The sequence below is a fragment of the Bombina bombina genome, chromosome 3 (assembly GCF_027579735.1).
Source record: "Bombina bombina isolate aBomBom1 chromosome 3, aBomBom1.pri, whole genome shotgun sequence".
Taxonomy (NCBI): Eukaryota; Metazoa; Chordata; class Amphibia; order Anura; family Bombinatoridae; genus Bombina; species Bombina bombina.
In genome coordinates, this window is record NC_069501.1 from 515,135,634 (window position 1) to 515,160,633 (window position 25,000).

The window sequence follows — 25,000 nt, forward strand, 5'->3', positions numbered from 1 at the left end:
TTTCTCTCTCGCATGCTACGTTCTGTCTCTTAGGCTGAGGAAAGGATGCAGTCTGAGGTACTTTTCTTACTAATTTACTTGTGTGCCAAAGTCTCTGTCTTTCCCTTCCTACTTTGGCACAATTCTAACCTTGCCCATAACTCTATAATTTAATGTGTTGCAGCAAATTCGCAAACTGCGCAGGGAATTGGAGTCATCGCAAGAGAAAGTAGCTGCTCTTACTTCTCAACTGTCAGCCAATGTGAGTACTACATATGTGTACATTTTCTTCTGAACGATTAATATATTTGATAGCCTAACTACTATTCTAAAAAAAATATAGAAATGTTTAGAACTCTCAAACAATAAAGCTATGTTGGTAGATAGATAGATAGATAGATAGATATCAAAGTGCTATTTAAATGTGATTCGTTATTAAAATATGAAGATAAAAGAAGGCAAACTTACTTTGTTCTCTTGGTATCCTTAGCAGAAAAGTATATGTATATACTCAGCAGCAACAATGCACTACTAGTAAATAGCTGGTGACGCACATGCCTTCTTGTCATTGGCTCACCAGATGTGTTCATCTAGCTCACAGAAGTGATATGTTGCTATGGAGCTTGACCATTTGCATGGGTTAAACACATAGGGCTAGATTACAAGTGGAGCGCTAATTTATAGCAGTCTTTATAGCAGTCATATACTGAAAGCTTGCAGTAGCAATTAGCACTCCAAAAATTAACCAGCGTTTCTTCTCCTTTTTAAAAATAATAATAATAATATGAGCAGTTTTATGAGCCTTTTTATAAAAAAATTATGAATAGTATGAGATTTTTTGTATATAAAAAAAACTATACAAAGCAGTTTTATGGGGTTAAAGTTGGCGGGTGTGGAGTGTTAGAAAAAAAAAATGCACTGAAAAGTGCCTTTACATTGCGGTCAATGGGGAACTGTGTGTTCTCTGTAAATATTTATGTAAATGCTTATATACACGTGTGTGTATATACTGTTTGTGTGTGTATGTATATATATATATATATATATATATATATATATATATATATATATATATATATATATATATATATATATATATATATACATACACACACACACACCATCACTGTGTGAGTTACCCCCTTCGCTGCGCTAGGTTCTCATGCTGTGTCTCACAGCATGAGAACGAGGCTTCCATTGGATCCTATGGACGTGTGTTCTCATGAGCGCAATGCTTCAGTGCGATGCGAACACAAGGTTTTTCAATGAGCTCTACTTGTAATCTAGCCCATAGTTATATGCAGGCAAAAGTGCAATAATAAAATTCTCCAACACATATAGATTAGATATATTTTTAGTACCGTTAAGTTAATTAATATTTAGCAGCTTCTGATTATGAATTACATCTTATTCTATTGCACTGCTTTGCAAGTGCTTTCAGTCTTACTGAATAGAGAAATAATACAATTGTAATTTTATTTCTCTAGAATAAATGTGGGAAAATAGAAATTTATATACTGCTAGCCAATAAAATGAATGAACACTTACGGCTAGATTACGAGATTTTGTCGTTTAAGGCTTGCAGTGCTAACGAGCCTTTTTTTCCCACCGCTCCCTTAAGACAACGCTGGTGTTACAGGTTTACAGCGGTAAGCTGGCTAAACGTGCTTGTGCACGGTTTCCCCATAGGAAACAATGGGGCTGAGCTGGCTGAAAAAAAACTTAACACCTGCAAAAAAGCAGCGTTCAGCTCCTAACGCAGCCCCATTGTTTACTATGGGGAAATGAATTTTATGTCTGCACCTAACACCCTAACATGAACCCTGAGTCTAAACATCCCTAATCTTACACTTATTAACCCCTAATCTGCCGCCCCCGCTATCGCTGACACCTGCATTATATTATTAACCCCTAATCTGCCGCTCCGGACACCGCCGCCACCTACATTATCCCTATGAACCCCTAATCTACTGCCCCCAACATTGCCGACACCTACATTATATTTATTTACCCCTAATCTGCTCCCCCCAAACCTAACACTACCCACCTGAAGATCTCCCTACCTTGAGTCATCTTCACCCAGCCGGGCACAAGTGGACTTCCAGAGGGGCAGAAGTCTTCATCCGATCCGGGCAGAAGAGGTCCTCCAAGCGGCAGAAGTCTTCATCCAGGCGGCATCTTCTATCTTCATCCATCCGGAGCGGAGCGGATCCATCTTCAATCCAGCCGACGCGGAGCCATCCTCTTCCATCGACGTCCTAACGAAGAATGAAGGTTCCTTTAAATGACTCCATCCAAGATTCTATCAGCCAATCGGAATTAAGGTAGAAAAAATACTATTGGCTGATCCAATCAGCCAATAGGATTGAAGTTCAATCCTATTGGCTGATTGGATCAGCCAATAGAATTGAGCTCTCATTCTATTGGCTGTTCCAATCAGCCAATAGAATGGATTTTTCCTACCTTAATTCCGATTGGCTGATAGAATCCTATCAGCCAATCGGAATTCAAGGGACACCATCTTGGATGACGTCATTTAAAGGAACCTTCATTCTTCGTTAGGACGTTGATGGAAGAGGATGGCTCTGCGTCGGCTGGATTGAAGATGGATCCGCTCCGGATGGATGAAGATAGAAGATGCCGCCTGGATGAAGACTTCTGCCGCTTGGAGGACCTCTTCTGACCGGATCGGATGAAGACTTCTGCCCCTCTGGAAGTCCACTTGTGCCCGGCTGGGTGAAGACGGCTCAAGGTAGGGAGCTATTCAGGGGGGTAGTGTTAGTTTTTTTTAAGGGGGGATTGGGTGGGTTTTAGAGTAGGGTTGGGTGTGTGGGTGGTGGGTTTTAATGTTGGGGGGGTATTGTATTTTTTTTTGCAGGTGAAAGAGCTGATTACTTTGGGGCAATGCCCCGCGAAAGGCCCTTTTAAGGGCTATTTGTAATTTAGTGTAGGGTAGGGAATTTTATTATTTTGGGGGTCTTTTTTAATTTATTAGGGGATTAGAATAGGTGTAATTAGTTTACAATTCTTGTAATTCTTTTTTTTATTTGCTGTAATTTAGTGTTTGTTTTTTTTCCGTAATTTAGTTTATTTAATTGTAGGTAGTTTAGGTAATTAGTTTAATTATAATGTAGTGTTAGGTGTAATTGTAACTTAGGTTAGGATTTATTTTACAGGTATATTTGTCTTTATTTTAACTAGGAAGTTATTAAATAGTTAATAACTATGCTACCTAATTAAAATAAATACAAAGTTGCCTGTAAAATAAATATAAATCCTAAGCTAGCTGCAATGTAATTATTAGTTATATTGTAGCTAGCTTAGGGTTTATTTTATAGGTAAGTATTTAGTTTTAAATAGGATTAATTTATTTAATTGTAGTAATTTTATTTAGATTATTTAAAATTATATTTTAGTTGGGGGGGTAGGGTTAGGTTTAGACTTAGGTTTAGGGGTTAATACCTTTTAATATAGTAGCGGCGATGTTGGGGGTGGCAGATTAGGGGTTAATAAATGTAAGTAGGTGTTGGCGATGTTAGGGATGGCAGATTAGGGGTTAATAAAATTTAGCTAGTGTTTGTGAGGCGGGAGTGCGGCGGTTTAGGGGTTAATATATTTATTAAAGTGGCGGCGATGTCCGATCGGCAGATTAGGGGTTAATATATTTATTAAAGTGTTTGCGATGTGGGGGCTCGGTTTAGGGGTTAATAGGTAGTTTATGGGTGTTAGTGTACTTTTAGCACTTTAGTTAAGAGTTTAATGTTACGGCGTTAGCCCATAAAGCTCTTAACTACTGACTTTTAAATGCGGTAGAAATCTTGCCAGGAGAGGGTCTACCGCTCACTTCTTCCAAGACCCATAATACCAGCGTTAGGCAAATCCCATTAAAAAGATAGGATACCAAATTGACGTAAGGGGATTTGCGGTAAGCTCGAGTCGCGGAAGAAAAGTGAGTGGTACACCTGTACCTGTCAGACTCGTAATACCAGCGGGCGTTAAAAAGCAGCGTTGGGACCTCTCAACGCTGCTTTTTAAGGCTAACGCAAGACTCGTAATCTAGGCGTTTGATAGTTAGCATGGCATTATTGATGACCTTAGAATTCCTGGAAACTATGGTAAGCAGCTTTTCTATTGTGGTTTAGAATTAGTAGAACTGATGTAATGATAGTGAGTAAACACATTAAAGGGACACGAAACCCATTTTTTTTCTTTCATAATTTAGAAAGAGCATGCAATTTTAAACAACTTTCCAATTTAATTCTAGTATCTGATTTTCTTCATTTTCCTGATATCCTTTGTTGAAATGCATTTTAATAGGCTCAGTAGCTAAAGATTGGTGGCTGCACATACATGCCTCGTGTGATTTGCTCACCCATGTGCATTGCTATCTAAAGAATTAAACAAATGATATAAGAGAAGTAAATTGGAATGGTGTTTAAAATGATATTCAATCTGCAAACTTTTCACTGCACTCTGGTGTTTTTTTCCTCTCCTGTAACTCTCTTTGGTATGTGTATATGTATATTGAGCACATGATTTTAGGTTGTTAAAAATTAAGTCTTGCATTAATTGTAATGGTATTCCCAATGTCTTACTTCTAATGTTTTGTTATTTGCCATGTGATGTTCAATACTTATCAATACTTGCTATTATTCTTAAATGTATAAGTTGTCTTATACCAGAGCCTTAACCTCCTCCAAATTTTACTGTCTGTTTACTTAACTTATCTCACCCTGACCAGACCAGAATTTAACTTTCCAATTGGCCTTTTAAATTGTCTTTGATTTAGCAATCAACTAATTTAGTGGACCCAGCTGACTACCCTGCCTGTATATATTTCACACTAGTTTGGGAGGTGCATTGCACAGGGGGTACATTGCTTGGGCAGTGTGCTTTGTCATTATAGCATATGTTCACGTTTCTGAAGTGAACATTTTATAAGTGAGGCACTAAGATAAGAATTTGACAAGGGGCAAGACACAAGGCAAGTACTTTTGTAATATTGTGTTTTATGTATCTCATTGTTTCCTTATGCAAGTGCTACTGTAATACTGTGATTTATATGTTTAATTGGTTCTCACGTTTGTATAAATACTCAGTATCTTCATATTCCTTTTTGCTTCCTCTTGTCTCTATAACAAACTACTTTATTCAATAACTCCTCCCTCTCCTCCATCGGCACTGTTTATTAGCCCATCTCTCTTAAACTCACCTTACTTTTGTACTCATGAACTTTACCTATTTCTAAACACTCTCTCTCCCCCTACACCTTGTCTTAAAAACAGTCTCATTACTGCAAATCTGTATCTCATCTCATGTCACTCTCCCTCTTACTTATACTAGATGCTGATGACATTTCCCCTAATCCTGGTCCCCAACAACTTCCTAACTATGCACATCCATGTGTACCGTTCCATAGACTCAGAAAACAAAACTCTAGTAACCTTACTCACAATCCTCTTGCATCTAAAGCCACTACCCCTTTCAATTGTGCACCCTGGAACTCTCACTGTGTTTGCAACAAGCTCACTTCTATACATGACCTCTTTATCTCCCGCTCCCTCAACCTTCTAACAGAAACCCGGCTCTCTCCCCTAGAAAGCCGCACTCCTAAGTCTGGTAATAGACAAGGAGGTGGTGTAGGTATTTTACTTTCCTCTTGTTGCACCTTTCAACCAATATATCCCATCTCTTCCCTCACATTTTCCTCATTCGAAACCCACATGATTTGCTTATTCTCTCCCCTCTCTATACGTGTTGCAGTCATATACCGACCCCCTGGCTCCTCAACTCAATTTATAGATCACATGGCTGCCTGGCTACTTTTTTTTTTCCTTTCCTCAGACACCCCCACGCTTATTCTTGGCGACTTCAACATCCCTTTTGACAATCCCACTGCCTCCTCTGCAAAACAACTTCTGCAACTCACTTTGTTTTGTCACAATGGACTGACTCTCCCACTCACAAAGTTGGTCACCCCCTGGCTTAAATACTCCTCCCACTCCTCCCACTCCCCTCATCCCCCAGTCATTCTTTCCCTTCGTCCCAGGAGGATGGCAGAGAAGTGTCAGAATTTTTCATTTTTGTTTTTGTCTCTTATGGAGGATAGTACTCTTCGGCATAGGACAGGAGTTTTAAGTAGTCCTGTCAGTCTCACAGTGAGGGCTTGGATGAAAGTTAGAGTCCGGAGATGCAGGGAGAGTCTTTCTGCGAAACCATCCCGACTCATATTAACAGCTCCTCAAGCAATCAGGGTTGTCGAACTTAGCTTCGCTACCTGCTTTCTTCTCTCAAGTCCATGGCGGAGGCGATACTACTATCCGTCACACTTGAAGGGCCATGTTCCTGTTCCACCGCGTAGATTCCGGCAAGATTGTTTCATTTTACTTTATTCGTCAATGTACTGTAATGTGAATGTTACCCGAGAGGCTACCACCAAGCGGGTCTAACTTATACATAAGGGTCTCAGTGAGTCTCTTTTAGTATCTTGGAATCAAGGGTTAATATCTCCTGAGGGGGGTTATTGAACAGGGGGGGTTTATAATCATGTTTGTTATGTGATTCAACCGGCTTGTGTGAGATGTTTACTGGGCTCGTGGTTGGAACATTGAGGCCTTTGGAAGTGATGCAGCCTTTTGGTTGGGCGCACTTTTTTTGGACTGTACGGTTCACCTTGTGTTTGGGCGTGGCTACATTCCGTTTTTCCATTTTCGCACTCCCAACAGCGTGGTGGGGGGGTCTGGTCATAGGAGGTGGTGAGTGCCCCAGCCATTGGGGGTGTCAGGTGCCGTTTTTGTTTTTACTACTTTAGTCCATATTTAAATATCCTCTATCCAGTTATGGAGGATTCTGATGCTGAGACTGTGTTAATTTCAGATTCAGTTACGGAGGATTCTGATACTGAGACTATTGATTTCAGATTATGTGTCTGGTGATGAATCCGGAGTGGCCTCGTTGACACCTGTGTCAACCAGTTTTGTTTCGTATGCCGTTTCAGAGTGCCTGGTTCCTCGGGCTCGGGGAATCAAGGGACTGCTGAGCCATCCACCTCTGGAGGCCCTGTCCTCCGAGAGGCGAGTTCCCTAACAAATCATACTTCTGCACATGTGGGTAACCCAGTTTATGGTTCCTCCATGCGGGGTGGCGTGTTCCCCCCGGAGGTTGCAGCACGTTTTCGCTTCCACATAATGTTGGCGATTGTTCGTCTGCAGATGTTTATTTGAGAATGTGCTTGTGCCCTTTGTCCCGGGCCTTCCGCCTTGGGGAGGGCCTCTACAGTTCCCCGCGGGTGTAACTGTGCTTGAGTGTTGTGCCTTTCGTTACAGGATTGCGCGCCTTCGCTTATTGCTCAGACATGTTTTTCAATTATTGAATGACCCTATCGTTACCAGATACTGGGATTTTCAGTCTGATCATTCGAATGGTGCACCTCATTAGATATGTGGGGATGAAGTAATCTCCTGATTGTCATTTGTTTTGAAAATATATGGCTCTGTTTGGCTGGTCCTGCGGGTAGGCCTGTGTCTTTTTGGGCGTTAACCTTCGGGTTGCCTTATATTTTATTTATATCCGATGGGATGTCTTTTATTTGTTTTTGTTTCCTTCGGGAACCTTCTGGGATTGATACTCTTTCTTACTTCTTCGAACATTGTTTTGGACATGTTAGTCCTATGTTAAAAATGTCAGTTTTCTGTTTTCTTCTACAAGATACGACGAGTCCACGGATTTCATCCATCCTTGTGGGATATTATCTTCCTGCTAACAGGAAGTGGCAAAGAGCACCACAGCAGAGCTGTATATATAGCTCCTCCCTTCCCTAGTTTTATTTTCTTCAATCAAGAAGTTTTTTTTATTTTAAATGGTACCGGTGTGTACTATTTTCCTCAGGGGGTTATGGAAGAAGAGGTTGATGATCTTAGCAGCTGTAACTAAGATCCACGTTGGTTCCCACAAGACTTCTGAAGGTAACACAAGAGACATCTTCAGTGTGGAGAACGGTTTCATGCTACAAGCAGCATTAAGGTATTTGCAGCCTTTTATTTCTGAGGAGACTTGATATATCATAACTGGCTGGCATTTATTTCCCTGTAAGGGAATGGGGTAAGCAGTAACTCTGGTTGCTCCTGGACAGTGATTCTCTGGTCCGGAGTGTTGGCAAGTCATTTCGAAGTACCCTGGGGGCAGGTAGGCACCACAGCAGAGCTGTGGCGAGGTGCAGAGGGTATTTTTGTGTAAACTGACATTTTTCTGATCTAAGTTAACTTTAGAGCTTTATTTCTCCCCTTACTCCTGGGGTGCAGTAATTTTTGGAACAAACAATAAGTTTTAGTTAATTTTGGAGACAAATTAACGTTATTTAAGCAATTTTGGAATAATTGTTCACTTTTTATTCCTTAAAGGCGCAGTACACGTTTTTCAAAAAATTATAAATAAAGTAAACGACTTTGTGGTTTTTACTAGTCTGTTCAACATGTCAGAGCAATGAGATTCCTCAATGTCAATGTGTTTAGAAGCTATTGTGGAACCCCCCTTACATTGTGTACCTCTTGTACTGAAAGGGCCTTACATTGTAAAGACCATATTTTTGGTCAAGAAAGTGTGCCTAAGGATGATTCTCAGTCTGAAGAGAATCAGGATATGCCATCCAATTCTCCCCAAGTGTCACAACCTTTAACGCCCACACAAGCGACGCCAAGTACTTCTAGTGCGTCTAATTCCTTTACTCTGCAGGAGATGGCTGCAGTTATGTCAACTACCCTTACAGAGGTATTATCTAAATTACCAGTGTTACAGGGTAAACGCCAGTAGGTCAGGTATTAATGTGACTACTGAATCCTCTGATGCTTTATTAGCTATTTCCGATGTACCCTCACAGTGTTCTGAGTTGGGGGTCAGGGAATTGCTGTCTGAGGGAGAAATTTCTCAGGGAATGTGTTACCTCAGACAGATTCGGACGCTATGTCCTTTAAATTTAAGCTTGAACACCTCCGTCTGTTGCTTCGGGAGGTTTTAGCGACTCTGGATGATTGTGACCCTATTATGATTCCACCAGAGAAATTGTGTAAGATGGACAAATATCTAGAGGTGCCTACTTACACTGATGTTTTTCCGGTTCCTAAAAGAATTTCGAAAATTATAAAGAAGGAATGGGATAGATCAGGTATACCGTTTTCTCCCCTTCCTAATTTTAAGAAAATGTTTCCCATATCAGACACCATTGGGTTCTCGTGGCAAACAGTGTCTAAGGTAGAGGAAGCTATATCTACCCTGGCTAAGCGTACAACTATACCCATTGAGGACAGTTGTGCTTTCAAAGACCCTATGGATAAAAAATTAGAGGGTCTCCTAAAGAAATTTATTAATCAGGGTTTTCTTTGACAACCTACAGCTTGCATTGTTCCAGTAACTACTGCAGCAGCTTTTTGGTTTGAGGCTCTGGAAGAGTCTCTGAAGGTTGAGACTCCGTTAGATGACATTTTGGATAGAATTAAGGCTCTCAAGCTAGCTAATTCTTTTATTACTGATGCCGCTTTTCAAATTGCTAAATTAGCGGCAAAAAATGCAGGATTTGCTATTCTAGCGCATAGAGCGTTGTGGCTCAAATCTTGGTCTGCTGATGTGTCCTCAGAAACTAAGCTTTTAGCTATTCCCTTTAAAGGTAGGACCCTTCTCGGGCCTGAATTGAAGGAAATCATTTCTGACATTACAGGAGGTAAAGGCCATGCCCTACCTCAGGATAAGTCTGTTAAGATGAGGGGTAAACAAAATAATTTTCGTTCCTTTCATAATTTTAAGGGAGGACCTTCTGCTTCCTCTTCCTCCACAAAGCAGGAAGGGAATTTTACCAAATCTATGTCAGTCTGGAGACCCAACCATAATTGGAATAAAGGTAAACAATCCAAGAAGCCCGCTGCTGCTACAAAGACAGCATGAAGGGGTGGCCCCCGATCCGGGACCGGTTCTAGTAGGGGGCAGACTTTCTTTGCCCAGGCTTTGGCAAGAGATGTTCAGGACCCCTGGGCACTAGAAATAGTGACCCACGGTTATCAATTGGAATTCAAGGATTTTCTCCCAAGAGGGAGATTTCATCTTTCAAGATTATCTGCAGACCAGATAAAAAGAGAGGCGTTCTTACAATGTGTAAAAGACCATTTTACCATGGGAGTAATTTGTCCCGTTCCAAAATCGGAACAGGGACAGGGTTTTTTTACTCAAACCTATTCGTGGTTCCCAAAAAAGAGGGAACTTTCAGACCCATCTTAGACCTCAAGTGTCTAAACAAGGTTCTCAGAGTCCCATTGTTCAAGATGGAGACTATACGAACAATTTTACCAATGATCCATGAGGGTCAATATATGACTTCTGTGGACTTGAAGGATGCTTACCTTCATATTCCTATCCATCATCATCAGTTTCTAAGGTTTGCCTTCCTGGACAAAAACTATCAGTTCGTGGCTCTTCCTTTCGGGTTGGCCACAGCACCCAGAATCTTCACAAAGGTTCTAGGGTCTCTTTTGGCGGTTCTCAGACCGCAAGGCATAGCAGTGGCGCCTTATGTGGATGATATTCTGATCCAGGCGTCAACATATCAACTGACAAAATCTCACACGGACACAGTGTTGTCTTTCCTGAGAACTCACGGTTAGAAGGTGAACATAGAGAAAAGTTCACTTGTTCCACAGACAAGGGTTCCTTTCTTGGGAACTCTGATAGACTCGGTAGCCATGAAAATATTTCTGACGGAGGTCAGAAAATCAAAGATTCTAAATACTTTTCGAGCACTTCAGTCCATTCTTCGGCCATCAGTGGCTCAGTGTATGGAGGTAATTGGATTAATGGTAGCGGCAATGGACATCATTCAGTTTGCTTGCTTTCATCTCAGACCACTGCAGCTGTGCGTGCTCGGACAGTTGAATGGGGATTATGCGGATTTATCTCCTCAGATAAATCTAGATCAAGAAACCAGAGACTTTCTTCTTTGGTGGTTGTCGCTGGATCATCTGTCCCAGGGGACGTGTTTCCGCAGACCCTCGTGGGTGATAGTGACAACGGACGCCATTCTTCTGAGATGGGGTGCAGTCTGGAATTCCCTGAAGGCTCAGGGTGTTTGGACTCAGGTGGAGTCTCTACTTCCAATCAATATTCTGGAACTGAGAGCAATATTCAATGCGCTTCAGGCATGGCCTCAGTTGGCTTTGGCCAAATTCATCAGATTCCAGTCGGACAACATCACGACTGTGGCCTATATCAATCATCAGGGGGAACAAGGAGTTCCTTAGCGATGAGAGAAGTATCCAAGATAATCCGTTGGGCGGAGGCCCACTCTTGTTATCTGTCAGCAATCTACATCCCAGGAGTAGAGAACTGGGAAGCGGATTTTCTAAGTCGACAGACTTTTCATCCGTGGGAGTGGGAACTCCACCCGGAGGTGTTTGCCTCATTGATTCTCCGATGGGGAAGACCGGAATTGGATCTGATGGCATCTCGACAGAATGCCAAGCTTCCAAGATATGGATCCAGGTCGAGGGATCCTCAGGCCGAACTGATAGATGCCTTGGCAGTGCCTTGGTTGTTCAGCCTAGCTTATGTGTTTCCACCGTTTCCTCTCCCTCCACGCGTGATTGCTCAAATCAAACAGGAGAGAGCTTCAGTGATCCTGATGGCGCCTGCATGGCCACACAGGACTTGGTATGCGGATCTAGTGGACATATCCTCTCTGCCACCGTGGAAACTTCATTTGAGACAGGACCTTCTCATTCAAGGTCCTTTCCAACATCCAAATCTAATTTCTCTGCAGCTGACTGCGTGGAGATTGAACGCTTGATTTTATCAAAGCGAGGATTCTCTGATTCGGTTATCAGTACTTTGATACAGGCTAGAAAGCCTGTCACTAGAAAAATCTGTCATAAGATATGGCGTAAATATCTTTATTGGTGTGAATCCAAGGGTTACTCATGGAGTAAAGTTAGGATTCCTAGGATTCTGTCTTTTCTCCAAGAAGGATTGGAGAGAGGGTTATCAGCAAGTTCCTTAAAGGGACAAATTTCTGCTTTGTCAATTTAGTTTCACAAACGTTTGGCAGATGTGCCAGATGTTCAGTCTTTTTGTCTGGCTCTCTCTAGAATTAAGCCTGTATTTAGACCAATTACTCCTCCCTGGAGTTTATATTTAGTTCTTCGAGTTCTTCAAGGGGTCGGTTTGAACCTATGCATTCCATAGATATTAAATTATTATCTTGGAAAGTTCTGTTTTTGGTTGCTATTTCTTCTGCTCGAAGAGTTTCTGAGCTTTCAGCGTTACAGTGTGATTCGCCTTATCTCATATTTCATTCTGATAAGGTGGTTTTACGTACTAAACCTGGTTTTCTTCCCAAGGTTGTTTCCAATAAGAATATTAATCAGGAAATTGTTGTTCCTTCCTTGTGTCCTAATCCTTCTTCTAAGAAGGAGCGTCTGTTACATAACCTGGACGTGGTCCGTGCCTTAAAGTTTTACTTACAGGCAACTAAGGATTTCCGTCAATCATCTTCATTATTCATTGTTTATTCTGGAAAGCGTAGGGGTCAGAAAGCTACAGCTACTTCTCTTTCTTTTTGGCTGAGAAGTATTTTCCGCCTGGCATATGAGACTGCTGGACAGCAGCCTCCTGAAAGAATTACAGCGCATTCTACTAGGGCTGTGGCTTTCACATGGGCCTTTAAAAACGATGCATCTGTTGAACAGATTTGTAAGGCTGCGACTTGGTCGTCCCTTCATACTTTTTCCAAATTTTCCAAATTTGATACTTTTGCTTCTTCTGAGGCTGTTTTTGGGAGAAACGTTCTTCAAGCAGTGGTGCCTTCTGTTTAGGTCTGTGTCTTGTCCCTCCCTTTAATCAGTGTCCTGTTGCTTTGGTATTGTATTCCACAAGTAAGGATGAAATCCGTGGACTTGTCGTATCTTGTAGAAGAAAAGGAAATTTATGCTTACCTGATAAATTGATTTCTTCTACGATACGACGAGTCCACGGCCCTCCCTGTCATTTTAAGACAGATTATATTTTTTATTTACAACTTCAGTCACCTCTGCACCTTTTAGTTTTTCCTTACTCTTCTTAAAACCTTCGGTCGAATGACTGGGGGTGGAGGGGAAGGGAGGAGCTATATATACAGCTCTGCTGTGGTGCTCTTTGCCACTTCTTGTTAGCAGGAGGATAATGTCCCACAAGTAAGGATGAAATCCGTGGACTCGTCGTATCGTAGAAGAAATCAATTTATCAGGTAAGCATACATTTCCTTTTTTCACCTATGAGGGAGAATTTATGCAGCTTTTCAGTAGGACCCTAGGTGCAGGCTGGTTCGGTAGAAGCGCAGAGTGCTTAGGTTATCATTGTTTTTCATGTTCAACTAAGCGTTCCAGAGGACCTGTGGGTCCGTGAGGTGGGACGGATTGTTTCAGTCCTTACAGCCTTCAGTCATAGATGGCTGGGCAGGGGAGTTTTCCGCTGCATCACTCTGACATCTGATTTCATCAGAACTTAGAGTTTTACTCCCCCATGTGGTGGAGGGTTGGAGGGCTTAACCCCCCTTACCACAGTTGAGCGGTTTGGCCTTTATTTTTAGGCCTCTGAATTTGTCCTTTTGGGCTTGATCCAACAGCTTGTACAGGATAGCTGTCTAGCATGCGGAAGGTTTGCAGTTTGAAACCAGTTGCAGCTTTTGACACCTTGCAGGGGTGTACGCGTAGTCTGTTTGTAGTGTATCTAAATGCAGCTCTTACTCTTTGACGTGTGCTGTCTGTCTGAGTTATGAGACCCTTGGGTCTTCTTCCATTGTCTCCGGGTGAGTTGGATCTCCTTTTAGGGATCTGTGTTTCCGGGTGATGGTTGTTCCCTGACGGGACTTTGTTTAGCTCGGGGTTTTCCGGAGCTGGGTAGGCTTAGTGCTTTTCTCTTCCTTGTGTCCTCTGCTTCTGCGGAGGTGATAGGGAGACTAGTCCTGCTAGTAACATAGTAGATGAGGTTGAAAAAAGACCGAAGTCCATTGAGTTTAACCTACACAAATCTAAAACATATACAAAAAGCTCCAGTTAAGCTTAAATAACTGGACCTGTTTTTCTCCCTGAGACTTCCGGTTGCTGAAGCTTTGCTTGGCCTTTTTCCTGACCCAGTCTTGGGTGGTTTTGGAATCTTGGATCTCAGGGCTGGTCGGTGTGTTCCATGGTAGTGGGAACTGGGGCTATGTCCTTGCTCCATTTACCTAACCTGGTCATGGTTGGCCAGGATTTCGGAGTATTTTTTACTCTTTGCCACGGAGTGACCCATGTCATCTGGTGGTTAGCCGTGTGACTTGAGCTTCAAGGGTGGTTGGTTCATATCCAGATGATGCCGTTGGATGTCCAATTTCTGGTGCGCCTTAGGGTTGCATTCCCCTCGTTGGCTTGCCAGTGTTCCCGTGTATTCCCTGCTCTGCAGGTGAATGGGTTGGCTGGGCCTCTGGTTGGCAAGCTACTTGTAGGACATCTGTGTTGGGATTTTGTCTTCCCATTAGCCGGTGACTTCGGGCCTTGAGGACAGTTGTTGCCATTCCGGCATCATCCCTTTTCTTTAGGGGATATTCTCCTCCCTATAGACATAGTCCTTTGCTTGGGGCTTCTCCTGGATGGGAGGCAGAAAGGTGGGATGGGTTCTTCCGGGGTTCTTGCTTGCTCCAAGCAGACTTGTTGGGCCTTAATTTTGATAGATCCTTCGGTCTATGGCCTTGTTGTCGGGTTGTACTTGTACTCTGTGGGGATGGCTGTGCTATCCTTACGCTCGTTCCTATACCTGTTTCCGGATTTTTTTGTTTCCCTGTTTTGGATCCCTGAGGCTGGGTTGGTTCAGCTGTCTGTGGGTCTGCAGGTCAGGATGGCCGAGCGGTCTATGGAGCTGCGTTTGGATCGCAGTCTCCTCTGGATGTGTGAGCTTTGTTGAGTCTATCCTGTTAGCTTAGTCTGCTAAGGTATAGATTTTCCTTTCAACTGGCTCCATTGATTTTAGAATAGAGTTTACTCTTTCTTCAGGTTCTGAGGGTATACACTTCTTCTCGGGGGGCCTTTGTGTTTTCCTTTTTAGGGACCTGTGCGTAGATCCGGCGACTTAGGTTACCTGGAGCGTGCCCTCTGTCCGGGGGTTGCTTTTGCTTGACTTCTTTTTCCTCGCAAGTATCCTCTGTGTTGTCCTGTTATGTACTCTGTGTTCTTAAACTTGGGGTTTCTCACCTGGGTGTATTACACACTTTTTCATGGTCGAATGCCTTGGTATTCTTGACGCTGGTAGGACTTTGCCTCTTCAGTTGCAATCCGTGCTTGCAGGATGTTGGAGAGACATCTGTTCTGTCTCTGTGCCCAGTCTTGTCCCGGGTTTCACTTGGTATAGGTGTGGCCTCCTTTCCCTGTTTGGGCCCCTTTGGGTCTCTGTGAGCTGGGCTCACTCGTGGAGGTGTTCTTTTTTGTATTAGGGGACCTTTCAGTTTTCTTAGTTCTCCTTTGCCTTGTTCCCTTGGGGGTTCCGGCTAGTGTCTCCTTCATTTGTGGAAATGAGCGGTGGAGGACTGTTTGTTGGGCGACGGTCTTCTGGAGGACTGTTGGTTCGGTCGAGTCCATTTGCGGTCTCTAGTTTGGCTTCTGGACTAACTGCGAGTCATTGTCATTGGGGCTTTTCCTCTTTATGTTTTCTCGGCTTCGGACGAAGCTGGGTTTTTTATCGGGTAGAGGTTCAGGCTTGGTGCCCTCAGTATGGGGCACCTATTGTACTCTCCCGTCTTGGCATTCAATGTCCTCTATAGCTTGGGTATTGTTTTCCCAAAAGTAATGAATGCAGCTGTGGACTCTTTCCATTTAAGAAGAAAAGGAAATTATCAGGTAAGCATAATTTATGTTTTTCCTCTTTCTGACCACTATCTCCTCACTTGCAACATCTCATCCCTCCCTACAACTCTCCCTCCTTCTACTTCTCGCACCAAACTTCACAGAAGCATTATGTCATAAGATCATCAACAGTTTGCTAATTCCTTGAACCTCTCCTCCCATCCATCTCCTCCTTTTCCTGCCCTGACCGATCTATCTGCCACTATAATTTCACCCTTACATCGGTCCTTGACAATCTGACCCCTCAGAAATCACACACTCATTCTCAGCCCTGGCATACTCCTCTGACACGGTACCTATGCAGATGTTCTCGTACTGCTGAGTGGCACTGGAGAAAATCTTGGAGTTCAGCTGATTTTTTTCATTACAAGTTAATTTTTAACTCCTACTATTCTGCCCTAAATCTCTATAAGTAACATTACTTCTCTACTCTTATCTCTACTCTTTCTTCAAACCCAAAACGTCTGTTCTCCACTTTCAATACTCTTCTCCGCCCACCCCCACCTCCTTATACAACTTCTCTGTCAGCTCAAGACTTGGCCAGCAACTTCAATAACAAAATCGACTCCATCAGAAACGAAATAGTCTCTCAACAAACTTCCATTCTCTCACCCCCTTGCAATCAACCACAACCCACATAGCCATAAATGTAGCTCTTTCTCCCCTGTTACTGATGAAGAAGTTTCTGCACTTATACTGCGCTCTCATATCACTACCTGTCCCCTTGACCCTATCCCCTCACAGCTACTCCCCTCCCTCTCTTCTACCCTTACCCCTATACTTGCACACATTTTTTAACCTCTCCCTCAGCACCAGTATTTTTCCCTCATCTCTGAAACTGCACTGGTCACACCTATCCTCAAAAAACCTTCTCTTGATCCAACCTCCCCATCCAACTACCGCCCTACTCCCTCTTATCTAAAAGCTTCTCGAAAAGCTAGTATATGCACGCCTATCCCATTTACTTACATTAAACTCCCTCCTTGACCCACTGCAATCTAGATTTCATCCCCATCCCTCCACAGAGACAGCAATCGTTAAGGTTACCAACGACCTACTAACAGCAAAATCAAAAGGCCACTCCTCTCTGCTTATTCTCCTTGATCTGTCCGCAGCCTTTGATACTGTTGACCACCTTCTTTTGCTCCAAACCCTCCAATCCTTCGGCATTTGTGACACAGCCCTCTTGTGGTTCTCTTCCTACTTGTCAAACCGTACCTTTAGTGTAACCTTTTCTGGGGCCTCCTTTGCCCCGTCACCACTTTCTGTTGGGTTAATGCAAGGGTCTGTCCTCGGTCTCCTTCTCTTTTCAATCTACACGTTATCATTAGGTTTCCTAATAAAGTCCCAAGGGTTCCATTATCATTTGTATGCCGACGACATCCAAATCTACTTCTCTGCACCAGACCTATCTCCTTCCTTGCTAACCCGTATTACTAACTGTCTTTCTCACATCTCTTCCTGGATGTCCTCTCACTACCTCAAGCTAAATCTCTCCAAAACTGAACTCCTTATTTTATTATTATTATTATTATCAGGTATTTGTAGAGCGCCAACAGATTCCGCAGCGCTGTAAACATAGTTGGTGTACAGGATAGCTTTTGTAGGGGTCAAGTGGGTAGAGGGCCCTGCCGAGAGTTTCACTGTTGTAGTCGGCTCTTATGAAGCGATCTGTAAACAGCTGGGCCCATAGGCTTACATTCTAAGGGGTTCAAGGGAAAAGCAATGGAGTTGGGAAAGGTTAGTGTTGGTTGTATGCATCCCTGAATAGTAGAGTTTTTAAAGAGTGCTTGAAGCTGTTAAAACTAGGGGAGAGTCTTATGGAGTGAGGCAGGGAATTCCACAAGATGGGGGCCAGTCTGGAGAAGTCCTGTAAACTGGAATGTGAGGAAGTAACAAGAGAGGAGGAGATCCTGAGCTGATCGAAGGGGACGGGAGGGAGAGTATCTAGAGACAAGTTCTGAGATGTATGGGGGAGCAGTGCAGTTGAGAGCTTTATATGTCAGGGTGAGGATTTTATGTTTAATCCTAGAGGCAAGAGGAAGCCAGTGAAGGGATTGGCAGAGAGGTGCAGCAGATGAAGAGCGACGAGTAAGGAAGATGAGCCTGGAAGAGGCATTCATAATGGTATGTAAAGAAGCTATGCGGCAGCTAGGTAGACCAGAGAGGACGGAGTTGCAGTAGTCGAGGCGGGAAAGGATGAGAGTGGATTAAAATCTTGGTTGTATCTTGTGTAAGGAAATGTCTAATTTTAGAGATGTTTTTAAGGTGGAAGCGGCAGGCTTTAGCCAAGGACTGAATGTGAGGAGTGAAGGAAAGATCTGAGTCAAGTGTGACCCCAAGACATCGGGCGTGCGGGGTAAGGGTAATGATGGAGTTATCAACAGTTATAGAAATTTTGGGGGTGGAGACATTGGAAGAAGGGGGAAAAATAAGGAGTTCAGTTTTGGAGAGATTTAGCTTAAGGTAGTGAGAGGACATCCAAGATGAGATGTGAGAAAGACAGTTAGTGACACGGGTTAGTAAGGAAGGAGGTAGGTCTGGTGCAGAGAGGTAGATTTGGGTGTCATCGGCATACAAATGGTATTGAAACCCATGGGACTTTATTAAGGAACCTAGTGACGACGTGTAGATTGAAAAGAGAAGGGGACCAAGGACAGAGCCTTGAGGTACCCCAACAGAAAGTAGTAACAGGGCAGAGGATGCTCCGGAGAAGGCTACACTAAATGTACGGTTAGTCGGATAGGAAGAGAACCACGAGAGAGCTGTGTCACAGATGCCAAAGGATTGGAGGGTTTGGAGCAGAAGAGGGTGGTCAACAGTGTCAAAGGCTGCAGACAGGTCAAGGAGGATAAGCAGAGAGAAGTGGCCTTTGGATTTTGCTGTAAGTAGGTCATTGGTAACCTTGAAAATTGCTGTTTCTGTAGAGTGATGGGAATGAAATCCAGATTGCAGTGGGTCAAGAAGAGAGTTTAGTGTAAGGAAATGGGATAGACGTGCATAAACTAGCTTTTCGAGGAGCTTTGAGGCAAGATGGAGTAGGGAAATAGGGCGGTAATTGGAAGGGGAGGTTGGATCAAGGGAAGGTTTTTTGAGGATAGGTGTGACCAGTGCATGTTTTAGAGATGAGGGAAATATACCAGTGCTGAGGGAGAGGTTGAAAATGTGTGTGAGTATGGGGGTGAGGGTAGAAGAGAGGGAGGGGAGTAGCTGTGAGGGGATGGGGTTGAGGGGACAGGTAGTGAGGTGGGAGGACAGTATAAGGGCAGAAACTTCATCCTCATTAACAGGGGCAAAAGAGCTGCATTTTTGGATATTTGGGTTTTGGGTGAGCTTTTGAGGGGGTGGGAGATTGGAAGTATGTTGAGAGCTGATTTCACTTCTGATGGAATCAATTTTGTTGTTGAAGTGGCTGGCAAAATCTTGAGCTGAGAGAGAGGTTGTGTTAGGAGGTGGGGGTGGGTGTAGAAGAGTGTTGAACGTGGAGAACAGACGTTTAGGGTTAGAGGAAAGAGTAGAGATGAGATTAGAAAAATATTGTTGCTTATAAAGATTAAGGGCAGAATAGTAGGAGTTCAGGATGAACTTGTAGTGAAGAAAGCCAGCTTCTTCCAAAATCTCCACCCCCAATCTCTCTATAACTGTCAACAACTCCATCATTACCCCTACCCCGCATGCCCGATGTCTTGGGGTCACATTTGACATATCTTTCTATTACTCCTTACATTCAGTCTTGACTAAACCCTGCCGCTTCCACCTTTAAAAATATCTCTAAATTTAGAAATTTTCTTACACAAGACACAGCTAAGATTTGAATCCACTCTCTCATCTTTTCCCGCCTCGATTACTGCCACTCTGTTTTCTCTGGTCTCCCCAGCTGCCGCCTAGCTCCTTTGCAATCAATAATGAATGCCTCTGTCAGGCTCATCTTCCTTAAACGTCGCTCTTCATCTGCTGCACCTCTCTGCCAATCCCTTCACTGACTTCCACTTGCCTCCAGACTTAAGCACAAAATTCTCACTCTGACATACAAAGCCCTCAACTGCACTACTCCCCCCATATCTCAGACCTTGTCTCTAGATACTCTCCCTCCCGTCCCTTTCGCTCTGCTCATGATCTCCTACTCTCCTCCTCTCTTGTTACCTCCTCACACTACCGTTTACAGGACTTCTCCAGACTGGCTCACATTTTGTGGAAGTCTCTACCTCGCTCCACAAGACTCTCCCCAAGTTGAAAGCTTCAAGCGCTCCCTAAAGACTCTATTGTTTAGGGATGCATACAACCTACACTAACCTTTCTTTATACCAGTTCTTCTCCTCCATTGCTATCCCCTTGAACCCCCTTAGCATGTAAGCCTAAAAGCCCAGCTTGTCGTAGATCACCTTCTTAAGAGCTGGCCACAACAGTACAACTCTTGGCAGGGCCCTCCACCAGTTTGATCCCTATAAATGTTTCCTTGTATTCCGCCTATGTTTATAGCGCTGTGGAATCTGTTGACGCTCTACAAATAACCAATAATAATAATATTCTCTATCTGAATCGTGAAAATTTCCCTTTAATGGACTGAAATTCAAAACCATTATTAAAGGTACATTAAAGTCAAATTTTAACTTTCATTATTCAGATAGAGCATGCAATTTTAATTAACTTTAAGGATTAGTGAACACAGCAGAATAGTGAATTCAATCAATGGATAATAAAAATAAAAAACTAATTTTAAAGTTAGATTTATTTTCCTTCCCTCTGCATCATGTGACAGATCAGTGCATTCTATGAATCTTGCACATGCTCAGTAGGAGCTGGTGCCTCAGAAGTTGTGCACATTTTTCACTTTTTCCACTTGCGACCCCTTTTTCTTCTTAAATGGAAAGAGTCCACAGCTGCATTTATTACTTTTGGGAAATAAGAACCTGGCCACCAGGAGGAGGCAAAGACACCCCAGCCAAAGGCTTAAATACTCCTCCCACTCCCCTCATCCCGCAGTCATTCTTTGCCTTTCGTCCCAGGAGGTTGGCAGAGAAGTGTCAGAAGTTGTTTTTGTCTCTTATGGAGAGTAGTATTCTTCGGCATGGGACAGGAGGTTTTAAGTAGTCCTGTCAGTCTCTCAGTGAGGGCTTGAATGAAAGTTAGGCGATGCTACTATCCGTCACACTTGAAGGGCTGTGTTCCTATTCCACGGCGTAGATTCCGTTAAGATCGTTTCATTTTCTTTCTTCGTGAAAGTACTGTACTAATGTTTTCCCGATAGGCTACCACCTTGCGGGACTAACTTAACATAAGGGTCTCAGTGAGTCTCTTTTAGTATCTTGGAACAAGGGTTAATATCTCCTGAGGGGGGTTATTGAACAGGTTTTTTTTTTAATCATGTTCAATCTGCTTATGTGTAGTGTTAAATGGGCTCACGGCTGGAACCTAAAGGCCTTTGGAAGTGACGCGACCTTATGGTTGGGTGCACTTTTTTGGACTGTACGGTTTACTTCTGGCCGGGCGTGATTACGTTCTGTCCTCCATTTCCGCATTCCTGACCGTTTGGCGACGAAATTCTAGTTCGCAGGGGTCTGGTTCATAGGAGGTGGCGAGTGCCCCAGCCATTGTGTTTGTCAGGTGCCGTTTTGTTTTGTCTTAAAATAGTCCATATTGGCATATTCTCTATCCAGTTATGGAGGATTCTGATGCTGAAACTGTTCAAATTTCAGACTCAGTTATGGAGGATTCTGATACTGAGACTGTTCTAATTTCAGATTCAGATTCTTCGTCCAGGGAAGGTGTGCCGTATTAGAGCGCCTGGTTCCTCGGGCTTGGGGAATAAAGGGTACGCTGAGCCATCCGCCTCTGGGGGTCCTGTCCTCCAAGAGGCGAGTTCCCTACCGATCCATACTTCTACACATGCGGGTAACCCAGATTATGATTATTCCTCCACACAGGGCGGTTTGTTCCCCCCTGGAGGTTGCAGCACGTTTTCGCTTCCACATATTCTTGGCGAATATTCGTCTGCAGAGTCCAGTCGTTTATGGGCGATTGTGCTCGTGCCCTATTGTCCTGGATCTGCCGCTTTGGGGAGGGCCTGTACAGTTCCCCGGGGTGTAACCGTCCCTGAGTGTTGTGCCTTTCGTTACAGAGTGGCACGCCTTCGCGTCTTACTCAGACATGTTTTTCAGTTATTAAATAATCCTATCCTTCTCGGATACAGGAATTTTCAGTCTGCTTTGAATGGTGCACCTCATTAGACATGTGGGGATGATGTAATCTCCTGTCTGTTCTTTTTTGAGATCTTTCCCAGTTTTTTGGAAGATTAGGGCTCCGTTTGGCTGGTCCTGCGGTAGGCCTGTTTTCTTATTGGGCGTTAACCTACGGGTTGCCTTATATTTTCTTTTTATCCGATTAGGATGTCTTTTAATTTGTTTATTATTTTCCTTCGGGAATCTTAAACTGGGATCGATACTCTGTTACTTCTGCGGAAGTGGTTTTTGGGGACATGTTAGTCCTATGTTTGTCTGTTTTTCCTTCTTCCCCTCTGAGGGAGAATTTATGCAGCTTGACGGATAGGACCCGGGTGCAGGCTGGTCCTGTGGGGTTCGGTTCTGTCTTGTGGCTGTTCAGACACGTGGCGCCGTTCTGATTGGCTGGTCTGGTCGAGGTGCAGAGTGCTCATGTTATTTGTTTTTTATTCAACTAAGCATTCTAGAAGACCTGTGGGTCTACAAGGCAGGAAGGATTGTCTCAGTCCTTATAGCCTTCAATTTGGATGACTGGGTCAGTTGAGTTTCCGCTGCGTCATTCTCTCTTGCACGTGGCGGAGAGTTGGAGGGTTTAGCGCCTTCTTACCGCTGAGTGAGCAGTTTGGCCTTTTTCTTTTGAGACTCAGGGATTGTCTTTTGGACTTGGTCCTCAGCAGCTAGTAGTTTGGAGGGTTGTTTACCTGCCTTGCAGCGGTTGGGTTGCAGAATGTAACCAGCTGCAGCTTTTGCACATCGACTGTGTACTGTCTAGCTGTTTTTCAGAGAATTTTTTGTCTTCCTTTGTGGTCTCCATTTTAGGTCTCCTTTTAGGGGCCTGGGTGATGTTTGTTCCCTGTTAGGGACACTGGGTGTGATCTCCTTGGGTTTGCTTGGGGTTCCTCCCGGAACTGGGGTTGGTTTGTGCCCCTTTCTCCCTGTGATCATCCACTTGTATGGAGGTGATGTGGAGACCAGCCTTTGCTCGATTTTGACCTCAAGGTATCCCCTTGACTTATTGTCCTGAGGCTGTTGGTGAGTCTAGAAGCTCTAGCGTCATTGTACGACTTTTACCGCCTTGGCTCCTTTAGAGAGTCAGACTTCGGCAAGGGGTGGTCTCTTCCTTAGGTCGGGACTTGTGAGTTTTTCTCGTTATCCGGGTTGTTCTGGATATTGCATTAGTATTCCCTGTGGTCTGGGTTGTTATTCAGACGGGGTGTTAAGTTTGCGGGTATTGTTTGTCTAAACAATTGGGGGTTCGGGCTTGTTCTCCCTGGGGCTTCCAGTTGCTGAGTTTCATTCAGCATTTTCCCTTATGGATCCCGTTGTGGGTTAGTATGGACCTTTAGGCTCCAGGGTTGGTTCGGGGTTCTCCAGTTCCTGGAAACTTGGGCTATGTCCTTTTACTTGGATTACTTGACCTGGTCTTGGTTGGCAAGGTTTTCTGAGTGTCGCTGCTCATTGGGCTTGTTTTGCACTTTAGGTGGTTTCCCTTGGTCAGCTTGCTGTCTTATCCATTGAATTCACTGCTCTGCAGGTGAATTGACTTTTTTAGGGGAATCCCTTTCAACAGGGCTTCTGAGTTGGGGATTGATCTCTCCTTTAACCTGTGGCTTTGTGGAAGGTGCTGCCTTTTAACCCTTTCCCCTTCTTGGGTGAGAGTTTAGTCTCCTTTTTATGGAGATATGGTCCCTTTCTTAAGGCTTCTCCTGGATCAGGAGATGGGATTTGTGAGTTTTCCTAGCTGAGAGGTATATTCTCTCTGAGTTGTTACGTTCCATTTGGAGTCTTGCTGGCTTCGTGTCAAGACTAAGTTGGACCTTTTTGCTAGATCCTTTGGGTCTACGGTCCTGTTGTCTGTTCTAAGGAGTCGGGTTGCACCGTGCTCTGTTGGATTGGCTGTGGCCATTCTTCCGCTCATTTTTGAACTGGTTTGGGGTTATTCTGTTCCACTGTTTCAGACCTGCCGTTGCTGGGGTTGGCCTGGCTGGGAGTGGGTTCTGAGAGACGTTGTCATCTCCAGGATCTAGGTGGGCATAGTAGCTAGCTAGCTCTCGAAGCTTACAAGCAGAGGGTCTAGGATTGCTCCACCTCGGGATCTGGGTTTCACTTCTCCTTCTTGGGGGACCTCGTGGAGGTTCTGATTCCCCCTTTTTTTGGAAGGCCTGTGGGTAGGTCTGGCGGCTTTGATTGCCTAGAGTTGTTTAAAATGTTATGCTCCAGCTCATGTCCCTTTAATTTCATATTTTATTATATCTTTTTATGTGACAACACTAAAGAAATAGTTATCACCTTAGTAGCTGCGTGTACAATAGCACCTTGTGTTACCCCTGACACCTGAAGCCAAGGAATCCTGTTACTCTGTGTACTTGTGCAGCTTCCTTGGTGGTTGGTGTTTGTTCTTAGTTAGTTCTACTAATTAGTTAGTGCTACTTATCCCCTCTTAGTCTCTTCTTATCCCCCATCCTTTTTTATATAAGTATTTAAAGGGGCAGCACCGAGGTTCCACACATACCTCTATATCCTATTTTATATAGTGACTCGTTTTTGAACTGGTTTTGGGGTTCTTCTGTTCCACTGTTTCAGACCTGCCGTTACCTCTATATCCTATTTTATATAGTGTCACTGTGCCATTATTTGCCAATTCTGTTTAACACTGAAGAAATAACACTTTGCTACAATGTAAAGTAGTGGGTGTACAGCCTGTATAACAGTGTAAATTTTCTGTTCCCTCAAAATAACACACAGCTTAATGTCTAAACCATTGGCAACAAAAGTGAGTACACCCCTAAGTGGAAATGTCCAAATTGGGCCCAAAGGGTCAATATTTTGTGTGGCCACCATTATTTTCCAGCACTGCCTTGGGCATGGAGTTCACCAGAGCTTCACAGGTTGCCACTGGAGTCCTCTTCCACTTCTCTA

At 43.7% G+C, this 25,000-nt stretch overlaps 1 protein-coding gene across 6 annotated transcripts in view; it reads left to right on the forward strand.

Annotated features, from left to right (window-relative positions):
* Positions 1-25,000, forward strand: part of NAV1 (neuron navigator 1) — a 345,632-nt gene that overhangs the window by 259,970 nt on the left and 60,662 nt on the right. For 4 of the 6 annotated variants that reach the window (XM_053706924.1, XM_053706925.1, XM_053706930.1 and 1 more), the window contains 2 exons: positions 34-57; positions 164-241. In XM_053706924.1, coding sequence (XP_053562899.1) covers positions 34-57; positions 164-241 — 102 coding nt within the window. The remainder of the gene's footprint in view (positions 1-33; positions 58-163; positions 242-25,000) is intronic. The other 2 variants (XM_053706926.1, XM_053706928.1) reach the window with 1 other exon arrangement.